The sequence below is a fragment of the Coregonus clupeaformis genome, unplaced genomic scaffold (genome assembly GCF_020615455.1).
Source record: "Coregonus clupeaformis isolate EN_2021a unplaced genomic scaffold, ASM2061545v1 scaf1605, whole genome shotgun sequence".
NCBI classification, from domain to species: Eukaryota; Metazoa; Chordata; class Actinopteri; order Salmoniformes; family Salmonidae; genus Coregonus; species Coregonus clupeaformis.
The window spans coordinates 55,962-83,798 of NW_025535059.1; the positions used below are offsets into that span (position 1 = coordinate 55,962).

The window sequence follows — 27,837 nt, forward strand, 5'->3', positions numbered from 1 at the left end:
GGTTATTAAAATGTACCTAGATCCTCTATGAGGCTGTGGAGGGATTCAAGTTGTGGATTTAAAAGACAACATGAATCATCAGCGTGCAATGACACCTTTGTTTTTAAGCCCTGGATTTCTAATCCCTTGATATTATTGTTGGATCTGATTTTAATAGCTAACATCTCGATGGCCATAATAAATAGATATGCCAATAGTGGACAACCTTGTTTCACTCCTCTTGACAGTTTAAAACTTTCTGAGAAATAGCCATTATTTACTATTTTACACCTAGGGTTACTATACATGATTTTAACCCATTTTATAAGAGATTCTCCAAAATTGAAATGCTCCAGGCATTTATATATAAACTCCAGTCGTACTTTATTGAATGCCTTTTCAAAGTCTGCTATGAATAGCAGGCCTGGTTTCCCAGATTTTTCATAGTGTTTTATTGTTTCCAGTACTTCCTTATATTATCTCCAATGTATCTTCCATGTAATAAACCTGTCTGATTAGAATGAATAATGTCCGACAACACCTTTTTAATTCTATACATTTTGCTAGAATTAATGCACCACAACACTGAAGTGTAAGGGTCCTTACATTTTTTAAATGGACTGGATCTTTATATTTTCCACTTGTATCCTATTTCAGTAATAATGAAATCAGAAATCTTCTTGAGTGTCTGATAATCTACCATTTACATAGGAGTGGTTAAAACATGCTAATAATGGTCCTCTGAGTATATCAAAAAAGGTTTGGTATACCTCGACTGGTATGCCATCCAACCCTGGAGTTTTCCCAGACTTAAAGTCTTTAATTGCATCCAGAAGTTCCTCCTCTGTAATTTCACCTTCACATTAGTCTTTCTGTATGGCTTTTAATTTTACATTATCAATAGAAAACAAAATATAATTTGGTGAATCATGGGTGACTCCGTCATTTGTAACCAGTTTCAGTAAATTATTTTTGGTAGCATTCCTATGTTGAAGATTAAAAAAGAATTTGATGCATTTTTCCCCATATTCCATCCAGTTTGCTTTATTTTTATAATATATTACACTTGATCTTTCTTGAATACGTTTCTCCATTTCTTTTTGTTTTTCCTCTAATTTATTCTGAGCCTCTATGTTACAGTTTTTATTGCTATCTATCTGTTCTGTTAGAACTTCTATTTCCTTTGTTAGTATGGACTCCTTTGACCTACATTGCTTTTGTTTTCGAGATAAGTACTGAATTGCATGGCCTCTAAAGGCACATTTAAAAGTGTTCCATACAATAAGGGGATTTGCTGTACCTATGTTATATCGGAAAAAATCAGTTATAAATTCCTCTGTCCTAGTTAAAAACAAGTTATCATCCAATAGGCTTTGTTTAAATTTCCAATATCCTCGTCCACGTGGAAATTCAGTAAGAGTAATGGAAATGCCAATTATATGATGGTCCGACCGCATTCAGTCCCCTATCAACACTTTTTAAACTTTTGGTGCCAACGAGAAAGAAGTCAAGACGACTAGCTTGATTGAGTCTCAGCCATGTATATCTCACTAGATCAGGATATTTAAGCCTCCATATATCTACTAGTTCTAATGTATCCATGACATTCACGATTTCCTTAAGAACATGAGGGTGATTGTTTGTAGAGTGATTTCCTTTATGGTCCATTGAGCTATTTAAAACAGTATTATAATCTCCCACCATAATAATATAGTCTTGAATTGCTTGCAGGGTTGATCATTTATTATATATATTGTCAAAGAAGTGTGGATCATCATTATTTGGTCCGTAAAGGTTAATGAGCCATATCTGTTTATGGTCCAATAACATATTTAAAATAATCCATCTACCTTGCGTATCTGTTTGGACAATTTGCACATTCGGATCGAAATTACTGTTAATTAATATCATCACCCCTTTTGAGTTTCTTTGCCCATGGGAGAAGTATATTCGCCACCCCCCCCCCATTCCTTTTTCCACGCAACTTCATCTAGAATTGTTGTTATATACCTTATAGTGTTGTTTTATACCTTATAGTGCTGTTATATACCTTATAGTGTTGTTATATACCTTATTTTGCTGTTATATACCTTATACCTACAGTGGAGGAAAAAAGTATTTAGTCAGCCACCAATTGTGCAAGTTCTCCCACTTAAAAAGATGAGAGAGGCCTGTAATTTACATCATAGGTACACGTCAACTATGACAGACAAATTGAGAAAAAAAAATCCAGATAATCACATTGTAGGATTTTTAATGAATTTATTTGCAAATTATGGTGGAAAATAAGTATTTGGTCACCTACAAACAAGCAAGATTTCTGGCTCTCACAGACCTGTAACTTCTTCTTTACAAGGCTCCTCTGTCCTCCACTCGTTACCTGTATTAATGGCACCTGTTTGAACTTGTTATCAATATAAAAGACACCTGTCCACAACCTCAAACAGTCACACTCCAAACTCCACTATGGCCAAGACCAAAGAGCTGTCAAAGGACACCAGAAACACAATTGTAGACCTGCACCAGGCTGGGAAGACTGAATCTGCAATAGGTAAGCAGCTTGGTTTGAAGAAATCAACTGTGGGAGCAATTATTAGGAAATGGAAGACATACAAGACCACTGATAATCTCCCTCGATCTGGGGCTCCACGCAAGATCTCACCCCCGTGGGGTCAAAATGATCACAAGAACGGTGAGCAAAAATCCCAGAACCACACGGGGGACCTAGTGAATGACCTGCAGAGAGCTGGGACCAAAGTAACAAAGCCTACCATCAGTAACACACTACGCCGCCAGGGACTCAAATCCTGCAGTGTCAGACGTGTCCCCCCTGCTTAAGTCAGTACATGTCCAGGCCCGTCTGAAGTTTGCTAGAGTGCATTTGGATGATCCAGAAGAGGATTGGGAGAATGTCATATGGTCAGATGAAACCAAAATAGAACTTTTTGGTAAAAACTCAACTCGTCGTGTTTGGAGGACAAAGAATGCTGAGTTGCATCCAAAGAACACCATACCTACTGTGAAGCATGGGGGTGGAAACATCATGCTTTGGGGCTGTTTTTCTGCAAAGGGACCAGGACGACTGATCCGTGTAAAGGAAAGAATGAATGGGGCCATGTATCGTGAGATTTTGAGTGAAAACCTCCTTCCATCAGCAAGGGCATTGAAGATGAAACGTGGCTGGGTCTTTCAGCATGACAATGATCCCAAACACACCACCCGGGCAATGAAGGAGTGGCTTCCTAAGAAGCATTTCAAGGTCCTGGAGTGGCCTAGCCAGTCTCCAGATCTCAACCCCATAGAAAATCTTTGGAGGGAGTTGAAAGTCTGTGTTGCCCAGCGACAGCCCCAAAACATCACTGCTCTAGAGGAGATCTGCATGGAGGAATGGGCCAAAATACCAGCAACAGTGTGTGAAAACCTTGTGAAGACTTACAGAAAACGTTTGACCTGTGTCATTAACAACAAAGGGTATATAACAAAGTATTGAGAAACTTTTGTTATTGACCAAATACTTATTTTCCACCATAATTTGCAAATAAATTAATTAAAAATCCTACAATGTGATTTTCTGGATTTTTTTTCCTCATTTTGTCTGTCATAGTTGACGTGTACCTGTGATGAAAAGTACAGGCCTCTCTCATCTTTTTAAGTGGGAGAACTTGGACAATTGGTGGCTGACTAAATACTTTTTTCCCCCACTGTATACAGCCAGCGCTAACTGACATGACACACTCTCCTGTGCACACAGCAATTAAATTAATTGGCGGCTGCTTTAGCAAGATACAGTACCAACTATAAAGAGGGCAACATAGCAATTACAGCAGAATTGTTAGCCTGATATTTTTTAGCTGCTTCCTGTCAAACTATGAGGTATAAAGTGAATGGCTTTCTGTGTGCGAGTGAGATGCAGAGTAGAGCATGGCAGTTTTTATCTGACATAAACTGAGTGTACATGACATAGACTGACCAGGTGAATCCAGGTGAAAGCTATGATCCCTTATTGTTGTCACCTAATGTTAAAATCCACTTCAATCAGTGTAGATGAAGGCGAGGAGACAGGATAAAGAAGGATTTTCAAGACTTAAGACAAATGGGACATGGATTGTGTATGTGTGCCATTCAGAGAGTGAATGGGCAAGACAAAAGTTTTAAGTGCCTTTCAACGGGGTATGGTAGTAGGTGCCAGGCACACCGGTTTGAGTGTGTCAAGAACTGCAACACTGCTGAGATTTTCACGCTCAACAGTTTCCTGTGTGTATCAAGAATGGTGCACCACCCAAATGACATCCAGCCAACTTGACACAACTGTGGGACGCATTGGAGTCAACATGGGCCAGCATCCCTGTGGAACACTTTCAACACCTTGTAGTCCATGCCCAACGAATTGAGGCTCAAGGAGGTAATGCCAGATGAGTGAATTTCAATTAGGGCTGTCCCCGACTAAAAAAAATCTTGGTCGACAGAGAGTCGTCCTGTCCTTTCGCCCAATCGATTGGTCGAAATGTTTAAACGTATTTTTCCATCTATAGACACACACCCTATGTGTTTGAATAAAATCAACTACATATGCACTGACCTTGTCTGATGCTTTAAGCACACTGTTTGATTAAATAATTAAGACACACAAATGACTCAAGAAAGAAGAAAGATCCCGATGGTCACACTGTGTTAAAACAAATGACAGCAAGTGCCTACGTGACTGGCGCACGTTGTCTCGCTCTCCTCCCTACTGCAGCGAAAAGGCACCACAGCACAGCAAGTGTTTATTCCGTTGTCCGTGCTGAAGCTGCAACATCATTTCAGCCAATTCGTTTCTTACTTGTTTCTGACTGAAAAGTTCTGTTACCGAAATCCCTAATTTGTTTACGAAAAACATTCCCTATTTCCTGAACCCTTGCTCTCTTTACGTGAAACATGTAAGTATCACATGCATGTGACCAATAGGGCCTGACCTATAGCCTATCATAATTACATCAATAAATTGGTTATAAGTAATACCAGTCTGTTCTATCAATAATATTTTTTGTAAAGCCTTTATTACAGCATTGCAAAGACTCAAAACAGCCGAATCTGTGAAATTACTTGTGGTCCTCTGTAGCTCAGCTGGTAGAGCACGGCGCTTGTAACACTAAGGTAGTGGGTTCGATCCCCGGGACCACCCATACACAAAAATGTATGCACGCATGACTGTAAGTCGCTTTGGATAAAAGCGTCTGCTAAATGGCATATTATTATTACTTTATCCGACATCTTGCCGTTGCATGAGGCCTGGAGCTCACGGAATCAGTTGGCTATTAAACAAACACTCAAACAGGCAACAGAAGCAAGATCTGTAGATATATATGGATGATTTCTAAAGCCAGGCACATTTAACAGTTGATTATAGCCCTAATTAAATTGGGGTTTCCTCTCTCCTCAATTTTCTTAGACAATTAGGCTAAGGCAAGGGCTGTTTCCTCGTCTCTGCTGCTGCTGCCTCCGCCGCATTGTTCTCAATCCCAATATGCTGGTTAACTTTGCTATTACGCACATAGCAACATAGGGAAAGGTGCCAATTCTACGACGCACTGAAGATTGTTTCAGAACCGCGGACAGCGACCGTATCCAATATGGCAGAAAGCGCATTTGCTATATAATAATATTAGATTTATTAGTGTTTTTACATAATATAACCATATACAATTTCAGTATCATGTCTTAGAGTGATGGACTGTGCCATCCCTGTGGCCTCCGCTATGGATTAGTCCATTGAGACAGGCGCCAATCAGACAGGTGTTTTGTGCACCATTTAGTCGACCAACAGCCTATCGACTAAACAATCGACCAGTCGACTAAATGGGGTCAGCCCTAAATTCAATACTCTGTTTACAAGTAGAACGCATTCTTCACTATGCTCAAATCGTTCTAATGACATAAAAGTGTAATTAGAGACAAACACTATATGGAATGACAGTTAATTTTGACGTGTGACTGACATTCATTAGACATCTCTGTTTCACATGAACATCATTGCAATGTGAGACAGTCCATCTGGCTTCTCCTAATAGAACCATCAACACACTACTAAAGGTAAAATAAAAGGGAAATAGAGAAGAAAACTGTCCATTTAAGAGTACATGGAAGATATTGGTTGTCGAACGGGGTAGGGCAACGTCTGGCACAGACTTCGAGCTATAGGGTTTATATACAGTATAAAGTGTTAACATCCTAGGATATCTTTCTACAATTATCCTCAATTTGAGAAGATCACAGCTTTTCCCATGACTCCTCTCACCGAGGAAGTATCACTTTCATCAGTGACGCCACCACTGTCGTTTCAGACCCAAAAAGCTTCAGCCAAACTCCATGTACTGCACCAAATAAATGAGCTAGTTTTTTTCATACGAAACATTCCTTGATGTGTTGTGTTTTTCCATTAGTAAGCAGAATAAGAGCATTTCCTTTCATTTACAGCAGTCCCCAAAGCTGGTGCTAACCTCAAGGAATGTAAACACAAGCAGTCTGTAAACAAGACTCTCTCTGGCCCCCCCAACCCCCCTCCAACAACACTGACTGACTGACCACCACAGACCAGCCTAATGACGTCCCTCACTGACCCCAAAACTCAAAGTGAGGCGCAGCTGCATTATTAGGCCAAGCCAAAGGGGTCTCAGGAGAAAGAGTTGTAAGGAGGAGTAGGAACGGTCGGGGACAATGGCAGCTAGGCTCTCCTCTGTTCTCCACCCCACTCCTCTCCACTCGAACCATCTTGAGCCTCAGTAGTGGAGAGAACAGAGAACTAAAGCAGACAATCCCACAGAGCAGACACTCACACAGTGGATCACACCATTGCCAATCAGTGAGTCATGGAACAGAAAAATGGGGGGATTAATGATCTGAGAGCAGCCCCAGCTGTCGGCTCCTAACAGGGGATGGACAGGCCGGCACTCCAGTCCCTTGGAAGCTCTCCTCTCCTTGCTGGAGCCATCAACACTTTGAGGAGGTAGTTGGGCCATCAACTCTGTTCTCTATCCTCCCACTAACCGATGGGGACGCTGTCAGCGCCTCCGCATCCGCACAGAGAACAAAGGGCACAGAAAGAGAGAGAGCGAGAGAGACAGAGAGACAGAGAGACAGAGAAAGAGTGGAGGAGAAAGTGACAGAGAGCGGAAGAGAGAGAGAGAGAGCTATCAGACGTCCCACCACAGCGCAGAGGACAAGTATTACAGGCCTCATTTGGAGCACACTGTTTACATTACAGCTCAATAAATAAATGGGCTTCTAAGAGCTAGGGGTCTCAGTCAGGGAGGGTGTGGAGGAACAGCCTGAGTCTGGCCTCATTGTTTGGACTCATGTGTGTCTTCGTGTGTGTTGAGTGTAATCTTGTCAGTAAATGTTGGTGTTTTCACGTGTTTGTCCATGTATGTGGGAAGGGAGGGAGGGTGAGTGTGTATGTTGGGACAGATTTTCACTGTCCTGTCCATGTAGAAGCTACCTCCTCTGTCAGCATTAAGACCATCCTAATTGAGCATAGGAGCGCTGGAGCACTGGCACTGGGGGGGTTGATCTGCTGGGTGCTGATAAAGTGTTTTCTCTGCTCCAGGGGAGAAGAAAAGGTGCCATGACAGAGTTATGAGGTGTGTAAAAAACCTGATTGCTTCCCCTGGGCAGTGGGCAGGTTCTGAATGCCCCATGACAACCCAAACCTGCAGACACAATCTGACACGTCCAGAACAAGGCTCAGATACCAAGGCAGGAGCACTACTTCAGTCAAACCCCCAAATCGACTTCAGAAGGCTTCTCACAAATTAAAGCTAAATCATTTAGATACATATTTCTCTTTCGGAGGGAGACCCAAATTCGAAATCATTCGACCCCGTGTCTGACAACACTGCATACTGGCAAACCGTTTTCATTGGCTACCCCAAGCAGTGTTTTCTTAACAACCTAGAGTGTAACAAACACCTTCGAGCAAACAGACCTGTGTTTTTCCTGAGCTCAACACAACAACAACATAAATGTTACCCCTTCACCCATGCCAGATCTATACATTTGCTGTGAATGCTTCTGACATTTTCTCTTTAGTAACCAAGAGTGAATCAGTTACAGAGAAAGAATAGTGATCCCATACAGTATTTCCCTAGGTCTGACTCTTTAAATATTTGACACACCGTTGGCAAGGAAAAAATGTATTGGTTTTACATTCCAGCAGCTAGGATGAAAGTGAGTGACTGGCCAGTGGTGGGACTACAGAACTGGCCTGGGTCATGGCCTGTAGCAGACAGCCCAGTTTTTACACATGACTGTCAACATGCATGCAAACTGGCTGACTGGGTTGTTCTCTACCATTCTCTGACTACACTATGCCCCTCTAGAACCTCTGTCAAACAGCGACTTAGAAACAATAGCATCACAGACAATAAACACCACAGCCGGCCCACTCATTAGGCAGGATTAGGCGGCCGCCTATGGCGGCAGATTGACGAGGGCATCATTTTCGGAGCTAAACTGACCAAGACGCACCTCCAACAACAACACATAAAACCTCACATAATTCTACCCAAAAACAATGGCAATTTCTCTCAACCAGTGGCATATGGACTTTTTACGTGAGCGCTGATGATTTTGCTTGGCCATTCCCAGCGCCCCTCTCGAGGGTGCTGTTAGAAAGACGCATCGCTGCGGCGCTCCACCAACGTTCCGTCAAAGAATCAGCTTTAATATTGCAAATAGCTTGTGGCTTCTATCAATTGAAATTGTCTGAATCATTTCCAATCCCCCATATATATATTTTTATAAATATATTATTTTAAATATATACACCACCGGTCAAAAGTTTTAGAACACCTACTCATTCAAGGGTTTTTCTTTATTTTTACTATTTTCTACATTGTAGAATAATAGTGAAGACATCAAAACTATGAAATAACACATATGGAATCATGTAGTAACCAAAAAAGTATTAAACAAATCCAAATATATTTTATATTTGAGATTCTTCAAATAGCCACCCTTTGCCTTGATGACAGCTTTGCACACTTTTGGCATTCTCTCAACCAGCTTCATGAGGTAGTCACCTGGAATGCATTTCAATTAACAGGTGTGCCTTCTTAAAAGTTAATTTGTGGAATTTCTTTCCTTCTTAATGGGTTTGAGCCAATCAGTTGTGTTGTTACAAGGTAGGGGGGTATACAGAAGATAGCCCTATTTGGTAAAAGACCAAGTCCATATTATGGCGAGAACAGCTCAAATAAGCAAAGAGAAACGACAGTCCAACATTACTTTAAGACATGAAGGTCAGTCAATACGGAACATTTCAAGAACTTTTAAAGTTTCTTCAACTGCAGTCGCAAAAACCATCAAGCGCTATGATGAAACTGGCTCTCATGAGGACTGCAGAGGATAAGTTCATTACAGTTGCCAGCCTCAGAAATTGCAGCCCAAATAAATGCTTCACAGAGTTCAAGTAACAGACACATCCCAACATCAACTGTTTAGAGGAGACTGTGTGAATCAGGCCTTCATGGTCGAATTGCTGCAAAGAAACCACTACTAAAGGACACCAATAAGAAGAAGAGACTTGCTTGGGCCAAGAAACACAAGCAATGGATTAGACCAGTGGAAATGTGTCCTTTGGTCTGGAGTCCAAATTTGAGATTTTTGGTTCCAACCGCCGTGTCTTTGTGAGACGCGGTGTTGGTGAACGGATGATCTCCGCATGTGTATTTCCCACCGTAAAGCATGGAGGAGGAGATGTTATGGTGTGGGGGTGCTTTGCTGGTGACACTGTCTGTGATTTATTTAGAATTCAAGGCACACTTAACCAGCATGGCTACCACAGCATTCTGCAGCGATACGCCATCCCATCTGGTTTGGGCTTAGTGGGACTATAATTTGTTTTTCAACAGGACAATGACCCAACACACCTCCAGGCTGTGTAAGGGCTATTTTACCAAGAAGAAGAGTGCTGCATCAGATGACCTGGCCTCCACAATCCCCCGACTTCAACCAAATTGAGATGGTTTGTGATGAGTCGGACCGCAGAGTGAAGGAAAAGCAGTCAACAAGTGCTCAGCATATGTGGGAACTCCTTCAAGACTGTTGGAAAAGCATTCCAGGTGAAGCTGGCTGAGAGAATGCCAAGAGTGTGCAAAGCTGTCATCAAGGTAAAGGGTGGCTATTTGAAGAATCTCAAATATAAAACACTTTTTTGGTTACTACATGATTCCATATGTGTTATTTCATAGTGTTGATGTCTTCACTATTATTCTACAATGTAGAAAATAGTAAAAATAAAGAAAAACCCTTGAATGAGTAGGTGTTCTAAAACTTTTGACCGGTAGTGTATATATTTTATATATATTTTCCTTTATTATTTTCCCTTAACCCTACCACACCCCTCCCTTAATTGGAGTAAACGAATGGACAACAACACTTTGTACTGACAGCTTATACATACTATATACATTTTACGGACACAGTATATTTTACATTAGTTATCTTTTGTTTGTATAGTCCCATCCTTCAGCTACCCTCAACAATCTCCCATCTATCTCTGAAGACCATCCAGTTTTGATTTATATTTGCTATATATTTTCAACTGTGCTGTGATGTTTCACAAAAGTTCTGAACCTCTATACATTTTACAGACACAGTATATTTACATTAGTTATCTTGTTTTTTTGTTATTTTTTGTCCCACCCTTCAGCTCCCCTCAACCCCTCCCATCTATCTCTAAACACCATCCATATATTTTTCAACTGTGCTGTGATGTTTCACAAAAGTTCTGAACCTTTCTATTCTCAAAGCTTCTACAGATTGTAAATTAAAGATCAACATTTTTGCTAAGAGTATTATTATATTCTTGATCGATTGATTATGACTTTTCAGATCTGAAAAATCTGAAGAGATGGACACTTTTTACATCATGCAGGTTTCTCCGATCAACCTAAATGGCGCTCAATCAAATAAAAAATGCGCTGTCGTAAACAAACAACATATCCTGAAAACAGGACAGGTCAGAGTAAAATGAACAATATGGAATGGACAATCACAACTGTTGTCCAGGAGTTTCACCCCATTATCATGATCAGTGGTTTCATGTTTGTATCCGTACATTTCTGACAAGCTTATCATAGCGAAAAAGAAAATACTTCTGCATTTCCCGCTGTGTAAACTCATTGCAAATAGGCTCACGATAACTCCTGATAAAGTTGGGTAGCTGATATTCAGAGCTTAAATAGACAAATTGATTAGTCACAGGAATCAGGACTAATAAAGCCAATGCATCGGCCTGTTTTACAAACGGTGGGCCTACACTACCACATGGATGGGCATTCATACAATTCCATTGCAGGCTGACATGGTTGGCTACACCCTAGTAAGCACTAGCCAATGTCTTTTGGACGTCTTTTTTTGTGTGTTTTAAAAACGGTAGGCTTACCAAATAGATGGGCATTCATAAAATTCAATTCCAGGCAACACTGTAGGCTACACTTCAGTAAGCACGGACCGACGCCGACGTCTTTTGACGTCTTTTTTTGGTGCAGTCCAGACCGGCCTTGATTTCCACATCCACGGACATTGGTTTTTGGTCCGGTCCGGACCAAATCTGAACCAATCATAGACGTCTAGAGCTGTGGCGGTCATGACATTTTGTCAGCCGGTTATTGTCATGCATAAGACTGCCGGTCTCAAGGTAATTGACTGTTAATGAACACGTTTAGTATCTCCAGGCCTCCACGCATACAAGCTGCATACAAGCCACTGATGCACGCCTTTGCAACATCTACATTTAAAAAAGTTTAATAAATCAATGAAATATACACCATCACAATAAACCTATTATTTATTTAGTCAGGTCTAAAGAAACATTATGATATGAAGAAAATTTATTTCAGAAGAACAGAATATGAGTTGTTATCTGGCTATGCTCCATGCCATAGGCTGTAGGCTTGTTTGTTTACCTGACAAGATATGCTTATAAGTCCCATGCCCTTATTTTATATTATATGATTTTATAGTAAGAAGAATATAATTGAACTTAGCTGAATAAAATAGAATGGATCTTTTTACCATTCTGGAGCGAGTGCGCATATGAAGTGGCTATGTTGAGCGTAGAAGTGATCATTTGAAACAGGTAGATTTAGAGTAATTTGGCAACTTTGGTTGTGAATGATACAAAACTTAGAATGACTTAGAAATCAAAACATATATGGGCTGCATGGCGCGACTATAGGCTATTGATGGTTTGAGAAAATAGCATGCCTCAGGCTGCACAGCTGTTCTCTCATCAAGCGATCACATTTTCACCCATCAGACTATTCTCAATTGAATCTTGTCTTTACTAATATGTGAAATACGTTTTGATTTAGAATGGCCCATTATCAAATGGGCAGGAACCAGGGCAGGGGAAAACTACATTTCATCTGTATGCACTCCAATAGAAAATGGAGGCTGCGCGTTTTCCGCTGGTCCATTTTTCAATGATGCCCGGTAGGCTACTTCGGTTTTATAGTGGAGCATGTGCTTAATATGAGCAGCTGAGAAATAAATATAAGAACACTTATTTCACTCCATGCATCAACCACTGTTTGAGGAGCATGCTCTCGCTGCGCGACAGGTGATATTCCACCCAAACTCTGTATGCCATGGGCTCTCCAACCCTGTTCCTGCAGCTACCCAGTGCTTAATTTGGAAAACAAAGTGAAATCTGTTCGGGAACATCGATAGTAAACATGTTTTCGCAACTGAACATATTTCACTAAACTGTTGGCAGCCCCTCTGCGCACTCGAGAAAGGAATAAAGAAGAGAGAGGAGATGGAAATGCATGGTGGTAAGATATTCTGTAAAGCTAAAAATGTGTCACCCAATTAATTATGAAAATAAAATAAATCCCCTATTACTAGGCTTTTCAAAATCGCCCTGCACAATCAATGAACCAACAGCATCGCCTAGGGCTATACGTTCTCTCCCAGACTCATGGATCAAAATGTTTGAGTATAGCATAAGGTAACCAGTCCATCCAGTATGCATAATAATACAGTCCACACTCAAAGGCGATTACTCAAATTTGTTTAATTTTGGAGTATAGGCTAGACCAATTATGCACCAAAGACATCTTAAATCAGTTTTGTTTTGTTTTTCTGGCAAGCGTAATACGCGGTAGGCTATGTATTGCATAACGGCACAATCATCATTTTAATTCAGGGTTTTTTTCGGGCTTGGGCTCATAAGCCTATGCGTATGCATAAGCTCTAATATGCATATGAACGTTTTGATTGAATCATCACCTTAGAAAGCACTGTCCAATTTGTCATGTTAGGCTTTGAAACAACATCCACAATGACCATGATTTACACTCAGTTTCAACCTGTTGTTGAAGTTCTTTCTTCAAATTGATCATTATAGTGAGGTGAGTTTTAAAAGCATGATGATGTTTTGATGATAAGTGTTTGATTTTCGTTTGCAATTTCCTTTGATGTCAGAGTGGTTAGAGAGATAATATAGCCCTGAGTACCATGCCATTCGGACCTGATGGTCGTTAGCAAGTTGGGTACTACTAACGCATGTCCAGAGTGCATAACAGGAGATTACCTTGACTCAACGGTCTTGTGGAATTATACTGCGGTCATGACACATGACTGCCGGTGTGGCGGTAATACGGTCACCGCAACAGCCCAGACCGGCCTTGATTTCAATGTCCACGGACATTGATTTTTGGTCCGGTCTGGACCAAATATGAACCAATCATAGACGTCTACGTTTGGTTCAGTTTTTGTCCGGTCTGGACCAGCCTTGATTTGGCCCAAACATAGACGTCTATAAATGACTTCTTTTCAACTTTCATTCAGAACCGAAAATGAACCTGATTTCAACGTCTGGAAAATGTGGAATTTTAAACATACGGAAAATACCCTTCATTCAGAACCTACATTTAACCTAACTTCAAGGTCTGGAAAATATGTATTTTAGACATCTTTTCAACGTCATTTTGCTTACTGGGTCTACTGTAGTTGTGCAGGTGGCAGCATTTTTTTGTTTCGCTGAGGGCGGCATAACAGCAAGGACCGGCCCTGATAAACACAGAATCAACATAACATTGTGTTATTATTAATTTGTTGCATGCATAGGGCTCTTCACTTATTCACTAAGAATAAATAGGGCTAAAACGTGCTCATTATTATAGACCAGACACTATACTGTAAAAGGTAGTCTAGTGGTGAAAGCACATTTCCTGTAAATACACAGTGGGTAAATACACTGAGTGTACCAAACATTAGGAACACCTTCTTAATATTGAGTTGCACCCCCTTTTGCCCTCAGAACAGCCTCAATTCGTTGGTCATGGACTACAAGGTGTTGAAAGAGTTCCACAGGGATGCTTCCCACAGTTGTGTCAAGTTGGCTGGATGACCTTTGGGTGGTGGACCATTCTTGATAAACACAGGAAACTGTTGAGCTTAAAAAACCCAGCAGCGTTGCAGTTCTTGACAGACTCAAACCGGTATGCCTGGCACCTCCTACCAAACCCAAAGGCACTTTTTGTCTTGTCCATGAATGACACACATGCACAATCCATGTCTCAATTGTCTCAAGGATTAAAAATCCTTCTTTAACCTGTCTTCTCCCCTTCATGTACACTGATTGAAGTGGATTTAACAGGTGACATCAATAATGGATCATAGCTTTCACCTGGATTCACCTGGTCAGTCTATGTCATGGAAAGAGCAGGTTTTCCTAAGGTTTTGTACACTCAGTGTATATCAATATGCAAACTAAACCAGTTTCAGGTCTATGCTTGTCCTAACATCATCACCACATGTCCTTAAAGATCAAAGCCATGTTCACTATTCAGACAGTATATTTGTCTTGGACGGAACTGTTATCAATAGTTTCAACCATTGCAAAGATTATGATCTCCCTCCTTTCACTCAACTGCTCTGTAACAACAAGTACAGTGGTATTGGAGCACCACTTCTCAGGCAGATCGTATCAGAATATCCATTCTCAGAGTGGCAAAGCACAGCTAAATTGATTGTCTACTCTACACTCATGAAGATCACTGACCTTGAGAGGTTTCCATGACGACCTTGATATATTGATTAACAAAAAGGAAATGACAGCAAGAGAAAAACATACACAACAGAAGCAAATATCTTAAGAGAATGTAAATGTAATTTCATACATCCATTCTAATATGTGACCTGGAGCTACACTACCGGTCAAAAGCTTTAGAACACCTACTAATTCAAGGGTTTTTCTTTATTTTTACTATTTTCTACATTGTAGAATAATAGTGAAGACATCAAAACTATGAAATAACACATATGGAATCATGTAGTAACCAAAAAAGTGTTAAACAAATCAAATTATATTTTATATTTGAGATTCTTCAAATAGCCACCCTTTGCCTTGATGACAGCTTTGCACACTTTTGCATTCTCTCAACCAGCTTCACCTGGAATGCTTTTCCAACAGTCTTGAAGGAGTTCCCACATATGCTGAGCACTTGTTGGCTGCTTTTCCTTCACTCTGCGGTCCGACTCATCACAAACCATCTCAATTTGGTTGAAGTCGGGGGATTGTGGAGGCCAGGTCATCTGATGCAGCACTCCATCACTCTCCTTCTTGGTAAAATAGCCCTTACACAGCCTGGAGGTGTGTTGGGTCATTGTCCTGTTGAAAAACAAATGATAGTCCCACTAAGCCCAAACCAGATGGGACGGTGTATCGCTGCAGAATGCTGTGGTAGCCATGTTGGTTAAGTGTGCCTTGAATTGTAAATAAATCACAGACAGCATCACCAGTAAAGCACCCCCACACCATAACACCTCCTCCTCCATGCTTTACGGTGGGAAATACACATGCAGAGATCATCCGTTCACCCACACTTCGTCTCACAAAGACACGGCGGTTGGAACCAAAAATCTCAAATTTGGACTCCAGACCAAAGGACACATTTCCACTGGTCTAATGTCCATTGCTCGTGTTTCTTGGCCCAAGCAAGTCTCTTCTTCTTATTGGTGTCCTTTAGTAGTGGTTTCTTTGCAGCAATTCGACCATGAAGGCCTGCTTCACACAGTCTTCTCTAAACAGTTGATGTTGAGATGTGTCTGTTACTTGAACTCTGTGAAGCATTTATTTGGGCTGCAATTTCTGAGGCTGGCAACTGTAATGAACTTATCCTCTGCAACAGAGGTAACTCTGGGTCTTCCATGCCTGTGGCAGTCTTCATGAGAGCTAGTTTCATCATAGCGCTTGATGGTTTTTGCAACTGCACTTGAAGAAACCTTCAAAGTTCTTGACATTTTCCATATTGACTGACCTTCATGTCTTAAAGTAATGATGGCCTGTTGTTTCTCTTTGTTTATTTGAGCTGTTCTTGCCATAATATGGACTTGGTCTTTTACCAAATTGGGCTATCTTCTGTATACACAACTGATTGGCTCAAAAGCATTAAGAAGGAAGGACCTGTTAATTGAAATGCATTCCAGGTGACTACCTCATGAAGCTGGTTGAAAGAATACCAAGAGCGTGCAAAGCTGTCATCAAGGCAAAGGGTGGCTGTCACGCCCTGGCTCTGGGGACTCTTAAATGTTGAGCCAGGGTGTGTATGTTTAGTTTTCTATGTTTGAGTTTCTAGATCGCGTAGACTATGTTGGCCAGGGTGGTTCCCAATCAGAGGCAGCTGTAGTTCGTTGTCTCTGATTGGAGCCAATACTTAGGCAGCCGTTTGGCACCAGTCTGGGTGGGATCTTGTTCCGTAAAGGTATGTTATTAGTCTACCTTGGACTTCACGTATCGTTTGTTTGTTGTTTTGTTCGTGTTAAGTACTTTAATAAATATGTACGCTTATCACGCTGCGCCTTGGTCTGTCTCATCCATAAACGATCGTGACAGAAGATCCCACCAAATGAGGACCAAGCAGCGTGCCCAGGAAGAGAGAATAGCGATGTCTCAGGTGGGCAAATGGTGGTCATGGGAGGAGATATTCGCGGGGAAAGGGCCATGGGCGAAGGTAAATGCCCAGGCAGGAGAGGAGAAACGGCGCCAACCGTGCCGACGACGGACACCCGAGAGGCAACCCCAAGAAAATGTGGGGGGGGCACACGGCGTGGACGACGAGGCAGCAGGAGGCAGCGACAGGGCGTATCGGCAGACTAGGAGAGGAGGCCACCAGGTTACGGGGGCTATTGGTCAAGAGGGAGCAGGAGTTAATTGGTCAGAGGGAGGAGCTACAGGAGGCGATAAGGGAGAAGGAGAGTGTAGAGGCACGGCGAGAGGAGCTGGTTAGGCAGCAGAAGGAGCGGGGGTTTATAAGGGAACCCAGTCCCGCTCCTCGCACCAAGCAAGTGGTGTGTGTCGCCAGTCCGGTCCGGCCCGTTCCTGATCCCCGCACTAAGCCAGTGGTACGTGTTCCCAGTACGGCCCGACCCATTCCTGCTTTCCGCACAAGGCCAGTGGTGTGTGTTCCCAGTACAGTCCGGCCCGTTCCTGCTCCCCGCACCAAGCCAGTGGTGCGGGTTCCCAGTCCGGCCCGGCCTGTTCCTGCCCCTCGCACCAAGCCAGTGGTGCGCGTCGCCAGCCCGGTCCGGCCTGTTCCTGCCCCTCGCACCAAGCCAGTGGTGCGCGTCGCCAGCCCGGCCCGGCCTGTTCCTGCCCCTCGCACCAAGCCAGTGGTGCGCGTCGCCAGCCCGGTCCGGCCTGTTCCTGGCCCTCGCACCAAGCCAGTGGTGCGCGTCGCCAGCCGGTCCGGCCTGTTCCTGTCCCTCGCACCAAGCCAGTGGTGCGCGTCGCCAGCCCGGTCCGGCCTGTTCCTGCCCCTCGCACCAAGCCAGTGGTGCGCGTCGCCAGCCCGGTCCGGCCCGTTCCTGCTCCCCGCACCAAGCCAGTGGTGCGCGTCGTCAGCCCGGTCCGGCCCGTTCCTGCTCCCCGCACCAAGCCAGTGGTGCGCGTCGTCAGCCCGGTCCGGCCCGTTCCTGCTCCCCGCACCAAGCCAGTGGTGCGCGTCGTCAGCCCGGTCGGCCCGTTTCCGGCTCCCGCGCAAGCCAGTGGTGCGCGTCGTCAGCCCGGTCCGGCCCGTTCCTGCTCCCCGCACCAAGCCAGTGGTGCGGCGTCGTCAGCCCGGTCCGGCCCGTTCCTGCTCCCCGCGCAAGCCAGTGGTGCGTGTGTCCAGTCGGCACGCCCGTGCCTGTTCCACCGGTGCCTGCTCCGGCACCGGTCAGCTGCTCCACTCCGGAGCCAGAGCAATCCGCTCCACCGGGGTCCGGTCCAACTCCAGTCAGCGGATCAACTCTGGAGCCAGAGCAATCCGCTCCACCGGTGCCCAGTCCAGCTCCGGCCAGCGGCTCCAGTCCGGAGCCTGTACAGTTCGTTCCACCGTCGTCGGGTCCAGCTCCAGTCAGCGGTGCCAGACCAGACCAGGGGCGCAACAGGGAGGTGGAGAGAAGGTGGTGGTTACGCCCGGAGCCGGATCCGCCTCGGAGGCGGAATGCCCACCCGGCCCCTACCCTGTTATGTTTATGGGGCGCGGTCGGAGTCCGCACCTTTGGGGGGGGGGTACTGTCACGCCCTGGCTCTGGGGACTCTTAAATGTTGAGCCAGGGTGTGTAGTTTTTATGTTTAGTTTTCTATGTTTGAGTTTCTAGATCGCGTAGATCTATGTTGGCCAGGGTGGTTCCCAATCAGAGGCAGCTGTAGTTCGTTGTCTCTGATTGGGACCATACTTAGGCAGCCGTTTGGCACCAGTCTGGGTGGGATCTTGTTCCGTAAAGGTATGTTATTAGTCTACCTTGGACTTCACGTATCGTTTGTTTGTTGTTTTGTTCGTGTTAAGTACTTTAATAAATATGTACGCTTATCACGCTGCGCCTTGGTCCGTCTCATCCATAAACGATCGTGACAGTGGCTATTTGAAGAATCTCAAATATAAAATATATTTTGATTTGTTTAACACTTTTTTGGTTATTACATGATTCCATATGTGTTATTTCATAGTTTTGATGTCTTCACTATTATTCTACAATGTAGAAAATAGTAAAAATAAAGACAAACCCTTGAATGAGTAGGTGTTCTAAAACTTTTGACCGGTAGTGTACATTGAGTAAATAAAAAAAATCTGTGTCAAATAGATACGCCAAAACCCTTGAGTTCTTAATACCTTGGTAAACTGAAAGGGACTTTTGTATCAGTACGCTTTAAGGCACATATCCGCTCTGTGAGTAGATAACAGTACTGTAATAGCACAACAAATACCACTGCTGTCTAGACCAATGAATGCTCACAGCCAGCACCTAAGAGTGAATGTGATGAGAGATTTGTGCCAAAGTGGGAAAGGACTGGCTATGGTCCACGATGATCACAGAGAACAGAATGCTGTCTCCACAAGAGTTGCATTCTTCTTCTGTGGTGTTCTTAGGGTGGTCCAAGCCCAGAAAGCTGAACAGGAAGAAAAGCACCATTTAAACAGATATTTTCATGTGGCTTCATATGTGGTTACCAGGAACCATTACCAAGAGATCACAAGAAATGTCGGTATTTGACATCTTCATTAATTGTACAGCTTTGACTTTCACAGGTAAATACTTGCAACCTCTGCTAAGGAAAAGCAGTGCAAATCTATTAACATCTTCACCTTCCACGACAGAGCATGTATGAGGACTGGACAGGTTTAATTATTTAAAACTAGAGGATAACAAAGTGAGGAATAGGAGCCCCATTTACGAGAGCTTGTGCATGCCTGTAACACACACACACAGCCATAGCCTATGACAGACGGTGGAATCAGACATGGCTAATTCATTTAGCATAAAGGAACGAAAAAGAAGACAAAGCAAACAAAGAAGAGGAGGGAGAAAAAGAAAAAGGGAGGGGGGAACCTCTGGCCTTCCTTCCATCCACTTCTTTGTGGAAGACACACCACTTCTAGGCCTCCCTCCCTCCACTTCGGCCTCATTTTGCTGAGTCGCTCCCTCCAGGCCAGGGCTGGTTGGTTCCCACAGTGTGGCTCGGGGCTGAGGGCTGCTGCCTCTGGCTCCCTCCCTGGCTGCAGTAGGAGCTCTGTCTGCCAGAGAGACCCCCAGGCCCAGGACCAAAGGTTACACCAACACAGCCACCGCTCTGCACCGCACCACAGCATGTCCCAACCTCACCAACGGTTACCTTGGCGCTGTATTAGCTAGACAGTCACTTCCGACTTGAGGTTAGCTCAAAGGCTCAGTGATTAGCCTTGTCCGAGGCCCTTCACTCTTTCCCTTTTTAATTTCTCACTCTCTCTCTCTGCCTGCACCTCTAACCTGTCTAATTTCCCTTCTTCATTGTCCTCTTTTTCTACCTGTTCTTCACCATATCCTCCACATTATTCCTTAGTTCATTTGATGAAGGACAAAGAGGCCTGTCACCAACATCTTTGTTAAATCAATATTGACCTGACAAATTGTACCTCTTATTGTTCCAGTATCTCTCTCCCTCTCGATCTCATCTCTCTCTCTTGCTCTCTCTCCCTCTCAATCTCAACTCTCTCCCGCTCCCTCATCTCTCTCGATCGCATCTCTCTTCCTCTCTCTTGATCTCTCTCTCTCTCTCGATCTCATCTCTCTCCCGCTCCCTCTCTCTCATCTCTCTCGATCGCATCTCTCTCCCTCTCTCTCCATCTCATCTCTCCCACTCCTCATCTCTCCATCTCTCCCTCTCTCTCTTACAGATGTCTAAAGATAAAAAGCCATACAAATATTACTAACTGCACATTATTCATAGACTATCCTCCCACTCTTAAGACTTCTGTTTTCACAGTGTCCATTCTCTGCCAGGCTATGGTGGTGTTGCTGCTTGTCACTTAGGCTACAAACAGGTGCATGCCATTACTGAGTGACAACACTGTTCCGGTAACATTCCACATGACAAGCAAGTGTGTAATCGATGTTGTGGGAAATTAAGTTAGAAAAAAAGTTGTTATAATTGCAAAATGTAAACATTAGGTTTTCTCACAAGTGGGGGCCGACCACCCAGGATGCCACTCATGAACAACTACTCTGTTCATGAAGTTCTCAACAAACCTGTTCTGTTCACACTGCTGCTGTTTGAAGTGTCGCCAGTTCATCTTCATGGTTAGAGAATGGGAGTGTCAGGGGGATTTAAACATTGGTTAACGGTTTTGGATCAGACCTATAAAACAGGTTAATTTGCCACTTTTGTGCCAGTCTCAGAAAAGTGCAGCAGTAGCTTAACCATTGTGGTGAGACAAATATAGTCTGGGCATGCAACAGAATACATGATTTCCTGATTCCTTTATATCTCTGTAACAGCAGTTTGACACATGCCAGTGCAAAACAATATTTAAACAGAGTGGAATTTCCTAGGTACTTAATACAGAAATATATTTTGCATCAGCATACTAAAAGAGATTTCAATTGTCTTTACCAGTGTGCCTGTTCTTTAAATGTAATAAAATGTTGAGTAGGATTAATGAGGCATACTTCGTTTTTGTTTTTATTGTGAGATGCTGAAGTTATTGGTGTGTGTGTGTGTGTGTGTGTGTGTGTGTGTGTGTGTGTGTGTGTGTGTGTGTGTGTGTGTGTGTGTGTGTGTGTGTGTGTGTGTGTGTGTGTGTGTTTAACTATACTTGTGAGGACCAGAAGACCCCACAAGAATAGTAAACGAACTAAAAATTTGACCAACTGGTGACATTTTGTTAGTCCCCACAAGGTCAAATGCTAATTCTAGGGGGTTCAGGGTTAAGGTTAGAATTAGTGTTAAGGTTAGAATTAGGGTTAGGGTTAGGATCTAGGGTTAGGAACTAGGGTTAGGTTTTCGGGTTAGGGTTAAGGTTAAGGTTAGGGTAAGGGTACAGGTTAGGGTTAGGTTTAGGGTAGGGGAAATAGGATTTTGGATGGGACGGAACTGTGTTAGTTGTACAAGACTGTGTGTGTATGTGTGTGTGTGTGTGTGTGTGATCTTTAACAATGAACTAATTTGTAACTCAATTAGAAATTGGTCAGGCATTAGCTTACAAATTCACAATGCACAGCGGATTGAGGTAATGAAATCTGCACTAAATCATCATAGCGTAATGATAGGCTACTCCTCAGGGTCTGAAAGATAAAGCCTGGAGGAATAAAGGTATTTTGATGGGAAAACTTACCTTGAGTGGATTTGCCTCCTGAAGCGCGAGCTGGCTGTTGGACAAAGGCGACCAGACAGAAACCGACTAATCCAATGCTTGCGCGCATTAAAATGTGCAGATGCATGGCTACTTTATACTGTAGTTGGACTGTTATAGATAAAAACCTACTTTACAACGCTTAACACGCACAAACGGACGGTTTTTTTCTATATTAAAAACCTTTACAAATATATTGTGGGACTAGGTCCTTTCCTTTGTGTCTGCTTATTCTGTTTCAAGTGATCGGGTTTTGCGGAATGCCCGACAATGTGCAGCAATAGAGAAGCGGTGTTCTGTGATCATGTTCGACCCAGACCAATTTCAATTTAAGAGAAAGGCAGAGGGCGGTTTGAGAGAGATGGAGTGAGGCAGAGATAGTGATGGGTCATGCGCACAAGCATCGGCTCTGAGAGCCGGCTCTTTGTAGTGAATCAGAAGAGCCGGCTCGCATCGAGTGAGAGCCGGCTCCCAGTTTTTTGCCCATTCGCTGCTTAGGTTTCACTTTCACAGAGGTCTGTTATGATTGGCCAGCATGGCGACCAGCATGCGGCATTCACGTGAGAATTAAGGATGTGTAAACAGAGAGGGGGGCGGGGCAGACACACCACTTGACTCCACTGCAAGTGAAGAGAGAGACAGAGCGGACTGAGGAGCGTGTGTGCGTCTTGCATTGTCGTGTCGTTTAACTATGAGTGACACTAGAAAGCGAAGCAGCATCTGGCTGCAGTTTAAAGATATTGGGAACAAGAAAGCAGAGTGCCTTCACTGCAAAACGAAGGTCACTATAAGAGCAGGTTCCACCACAAACCTGCATAGACATACAAGAACTGTCCATCCTACAGTGCAGTTAGAGGAGAGAGGGCAAGCCAGCTCACCATCTACTGATCCTGGTGTGTCTCATACCAGAACAACAGCTGCTGTAACGTCTACTGCCATCCCCATGCGTGCAAGTATAACCTCTCCTACTGCAACTGATGTGATGGAGGGGAGACTATGTATTGTTGCCACATCAGTTCCTTCTGAGAGAATCTTCTCCAAAACAGGGCAGATACTCACGGAGAGGCGAAATCGTATCAGGCCTATCAGCCCATCCAAGCTGAGGCATCTGATCTTCCTGAATGCCAACCTGCCCTGAGGACTAATGCTGTTTGCTGGAGTTTGGTTCTGGTTTTGATTCTGTTCTGTGGATTTGTTTGAAGTTTATTGTTAATTTGTGCAATAAAAAAGTTTAATTGAAATAAACAAATGTAAGAGTGGTTTTGTCACAGAATAAATGCACAGAATTAGGCATTATAAGGTCTCTCATAAAAACACTGAAAGCAAAAGGGTTTTCAACACATAAACCATGATTTTTTTTCAAAGTTAAGGTAAAATATAGGCTACAAAAGATCCTAAATAAAGAAAGAGCCGTTCGGGAGTCGAAAGAGCCGGCTCTTCTTTGGGAGCCGAGTCAAAAGAGCCGGCTCTCAGAAAAGAGCCGAACTTCCCATCATTAGGCAGAGAGGAGGAAGGGGGTGGAGAGATGAGGATCCGCAAATTGCTCCTGCTCTCGCTCTCCCTCACGCGCTCTCTCTCTTTCTCCAGCTACTTGCAAGGACTTCTTTTTCTACAGGAATTTACGATCAGCGGCTGGTTGGAACGAGGTCGGGGGTTGTCATGGGCGAAAGGTCAAACTCCGGGTGCAATCCATGGACCGCGCGCCACACCACCACCAAGTTGGACAAGAGCCGTGTGGGAGAAAGAAAAAACCTCCAAACTTGCAACTGACACATACAGTGACAAATATACGAAGTTGTGTTGATAACACCCCATGCACAATGACCAGCAAACAGGTTGTAGTCACTGCGTGTGCTACGCGAGCTCTCACTTGCGCTCTATCTCCCATGATTGCTTCTCATACTAAATTATTATTACCTATTTTTGCCACTGCAAAAAAAGCAAGGAGCAAATCGCATTCTAAAATATCTAGAGAGCAATAAACACCATGACATTATCTGCTATTGAGCATTAGCCTGCAGGAGATTCAGTAAAGCCCCTGGCTTTACATAAATGAAAACACAAGTCTGGCATTTTGTATCATCTTTTTGTATTATGATCATTATCATCCTGATCTATACATGATTATTCAAGTCCATACATAGGCCTACTCCTTTTTCAAATTTGTTTGTACCCTGTCCAATTTGTCTGCACCACCACTTGAATTTGCCTATTGCTATACCTATGTGTAGGCTACACAAGGCAGACACCAAAAAATTACATTTCCCTGGCCACACCTCACAAATAGGTTTTCACATCGTCTAAAACCCATCAACAGATATCTCCAAACAGCCTAAATTTCACATCACCTGCCTGTTAACATACCTCAAATGATTCATTTCCTTTTTATTTACAGCAGGCCAAGCCTGTACTGCTTGCCTCCTCTAGAGGATAAGTGTCCCATTAATTATTATGTATTTGTGTTGTGCAGCTAGTCTCTACCTCCTCCTTGTCTCTTTTAAAGAATAAATAAAAGCTGACAAAAGGAAATACAAACAAGAATCAGCATGTTCCTGTTCTTTCATTGTGGCAGTGTCTCATGGCAGCTTTTCAACTTGAAAGAGGGTAAAGAAGACAGTTTGCTTTTCCACTCTCCTCCATAACACTGTATCACTGATCATGTGCTTTATACACCATTAGCACTGAAGGCTTACTGGGAATGAGGCTTGAAATGTGCCTGAATCAAAGCTCTAGCTATCTGTTCCTTCCTTCCCACATTACCTGGCACAAAAGCCTCAAAACTATACTGAGCCTCTTTTTCACACCTTGCCTTTTGAAACATGGATATTAGATTCAGCATGGCATCAGTATTAGATAGAAGACATGCTTATTGTATTTCATTTCCTCTAGGATTTAATCTGCTGTGCTAATGCATTATGTTTTCTGTTCACATTTGTTTTGAGAAAGATAATGCTCAATAATGATGTTCTCTAGCTCCTCTGTTTTAATGCAATTAGGGTCTTTCATTAAAATTGATTTGGAGATTTAAAAAAATCTATTTTCTACAGGCTTAGTCAGATAACGAAAACTTCTGATAGCAGGCAATCTTATAAAAGCTTGTCCATAAAGATGGATATCTCTGTGGCTGATAAAATGAAAACATTTTTAAAGAGTTCAAAGGTACAGAGAAACACTACGGTTTCTTTCTTATTTCTTTTACCCAAGTTTAGTCTTTGATTAGATTTTTGTTCTTTGTTTTTGCCTTGCAGGATGGAAGACACTTTCTGGGAATGTCTGATGCTCCTTATTCAAATCTGGGTGGTAAAATGAAGCCTGATCATATACTATTTTATGGACGTGCATTTTGAATAATAAAATCAACATCGATAGTACTCCTCTGTTCTGAACTTTAATGTCGTGTATCTTAATGGTTTCCCTAGAGTTGTTTTTAGAACCAAGAATAATCAAACAAAGTATAAAAATGCCCTTTAAAATAAATCCCTCTTGGCTTGTAACAGACATAATTTGAAAGGATCCAAACTGTGAAGTCTGGCAGCCTGGCCTGTGTAATTATAATAACATCCGTCAGAAGAAATATGGAAATATACATATCCCAAACCCAAAATCTCCAGGTAATTGTGAGCCCATGTATAACCAAATGAGCTGAGAGTCACTGGGGAGCCAGAGGAAGTCAGGCCACAGTGGCTGGGGGCCTGAGCCTGGGAGCTGTAAGTGATGCATAGTTTTTCATATGGGTACAGCAGTAACACTTACTTCATTAAGGGCCGAGGGGTGTGCATGGGCATCACTCTACACACAAACATACCTATTTTTACTTGAACAGACGCATAAGGGAAGCCCAGGTAATGTTTAATTTATGACCCTAGTCGTCATGAAAGGACTTCAGTTACACTGTGAATCCGGAGGAAAAGGAAAGAGTATGCCGGTAGGGTAAAGAAAGAGACTGGGAAAATACAGCTGCAGGCTGCAATACAGGCTTCTCCTATTAGATAAGCACACAGCTCCACTATGTAACCAAATGGCATCATATACTTCAGCAATGGGACTCACTCTACCATACAATTTTACATGTAGTAGTGCTTGCTTACATTTACAGTAATGCTTGTTTACATTTTCCTACAACACTGACATTGCAAACGCCATGCTCTAGCAACTGAGCGACAGAGGACCAAGATGGTACATAACTCATTCCCCATCTTCTCCCTCCAAGCAACACAGCAGGGTCTCTGGGCATTGACCATGCCAGCTCCACAGGGGATCAAATGGGGGGAGGTAAACTTAGAATCGAGTGAGGGTTAGAAGATTTGGAACCTTTGCATTGGTAGGAACGTCATAACTGTGCTCAAAGGCTATGGGTGATTATCTCCCACATGTTTTGGTGGTGACCTATTTGAATGAGCTAAATGGGCTGGGTAAGAGCTGCATACTCAGTAGTGGCTTTACTGTACAGACTACAGAGCATCTCCACGAATCCCCCTACGACCACCTAAGATCCAGCCTGAGGCAAACCTCCCACACAGGTACAGTCAGAGGACGAGACCTGCCAATCTCCCACACAGGTATAGTCAGAGGATGAGACCTGCCAATCTCCCACACAGACACAGTCAGAGGATGAGATCTGCCAATCTCACACACAGACACAGTCAGATGACGAACACCTGGCCTGAAAGAGCGACCAGGGATTATGGGGAAGTCCCATGACCTCAGCGTCCAGCACAACGTTTATGACTATATCCCAGTCTGCATTTAACAAGGCCTACAGTAGATGAGGGTCATATATTTCTGCTAGGTTTGTAACTTAACCAAGTAGAAAAGCACGCTCACAATAGAATGACATGAAACTATGCTCCTTTTGAAGAAAACTAAACTTTATGTGAAAATACATCTCTAATGTGTTCATTCACTCCTCTCTGTCTGATTCCTGGAACTGAACCTTGACAAGCAGACAGACGAGAGAAAACCCAAATGCAGATATGGTGCAGAGATGCTTTGTTGAGTAAAAGTTTTCAAACAAAACATTCAGACTACAGTGGGGGAAAAAAGTATTTAGTCAGGCACCAATTGTGCAAGTTCTCCCACTTAAAAAGATGAGAGAGGCCTGTAATTTTCATCATAGGTATATACGTCAACTATGACAGACAAATTGAGGAAAAAAAATCCAGAAAATAACATTGTAGGATTTTTTCTGAATTTATTTGCAAATTATGGTGGAAAATAAGTATTTGGTCACCTACAAACAAGCAAGATTTCTGGCTCTCACAGACCTGTAACTTATTCTTTAAGAGGCTCCTCTGTCCTCCACTCATTACCTGTATTAATGGCACCTGTTTGAACTTGTTATCAGTATAAAAGACACCTGTCCACAACCTCAAACAGTCACACTCCAAACTCCACTATGGCCAAGACCAAAGAGCTGTCAAAGGACACCAGAAACAAAATTGTAGACCTGCACCAGGCTGGGAAGACTGAATCTGCAATAGGTAAGCAGCTTGGTTTGAAGAAATCAACTGTGGGAGCAATTATTAGGAAATGGAAGACATACAAGACCACTGATAATCTCCCTCGATCTGGGGCTCCACGCAAGATCTCACCCCGTGGGGTCAAAATGATCACAAGAACGGTGAGCAAAAATCCCAGAACCACACGGGGGGGACCTAGTGAATGACCTGCAGAGAGCTGGGACCAAAGTAACAAAGCCTACCATCAGTAACACACT

The 27,837-nt window shown here is 43.1% G+C and overlaps 1 protein-coding gene across 1 annotated transcript in view; it reads right to left on the bottom strand.

Annotated features, from left to right (window-relative positions):
* Positions 1–22,482, bottom strand: part of LOC123487289 (signal peptide, CUB and EGF-like domain-containing protein 3) — a gene marked incomplete at its 3' end in the record, with an annotated part of 78,047 nt that extends 55,565 nt beyond the window's left edge. The window contains exon 1 of the mRNA XM_045218487.1: positions 22,104–22,482. Coding sequence (XP_045074422.1) covers positions 22,104–22,209 — 106 coding nt within the window. The remainder of the gene's footprint in view (positions 1–22,103) is intronic.
* Positions 22,483–27,837: the final 5,355 nt, after the last annotated feature.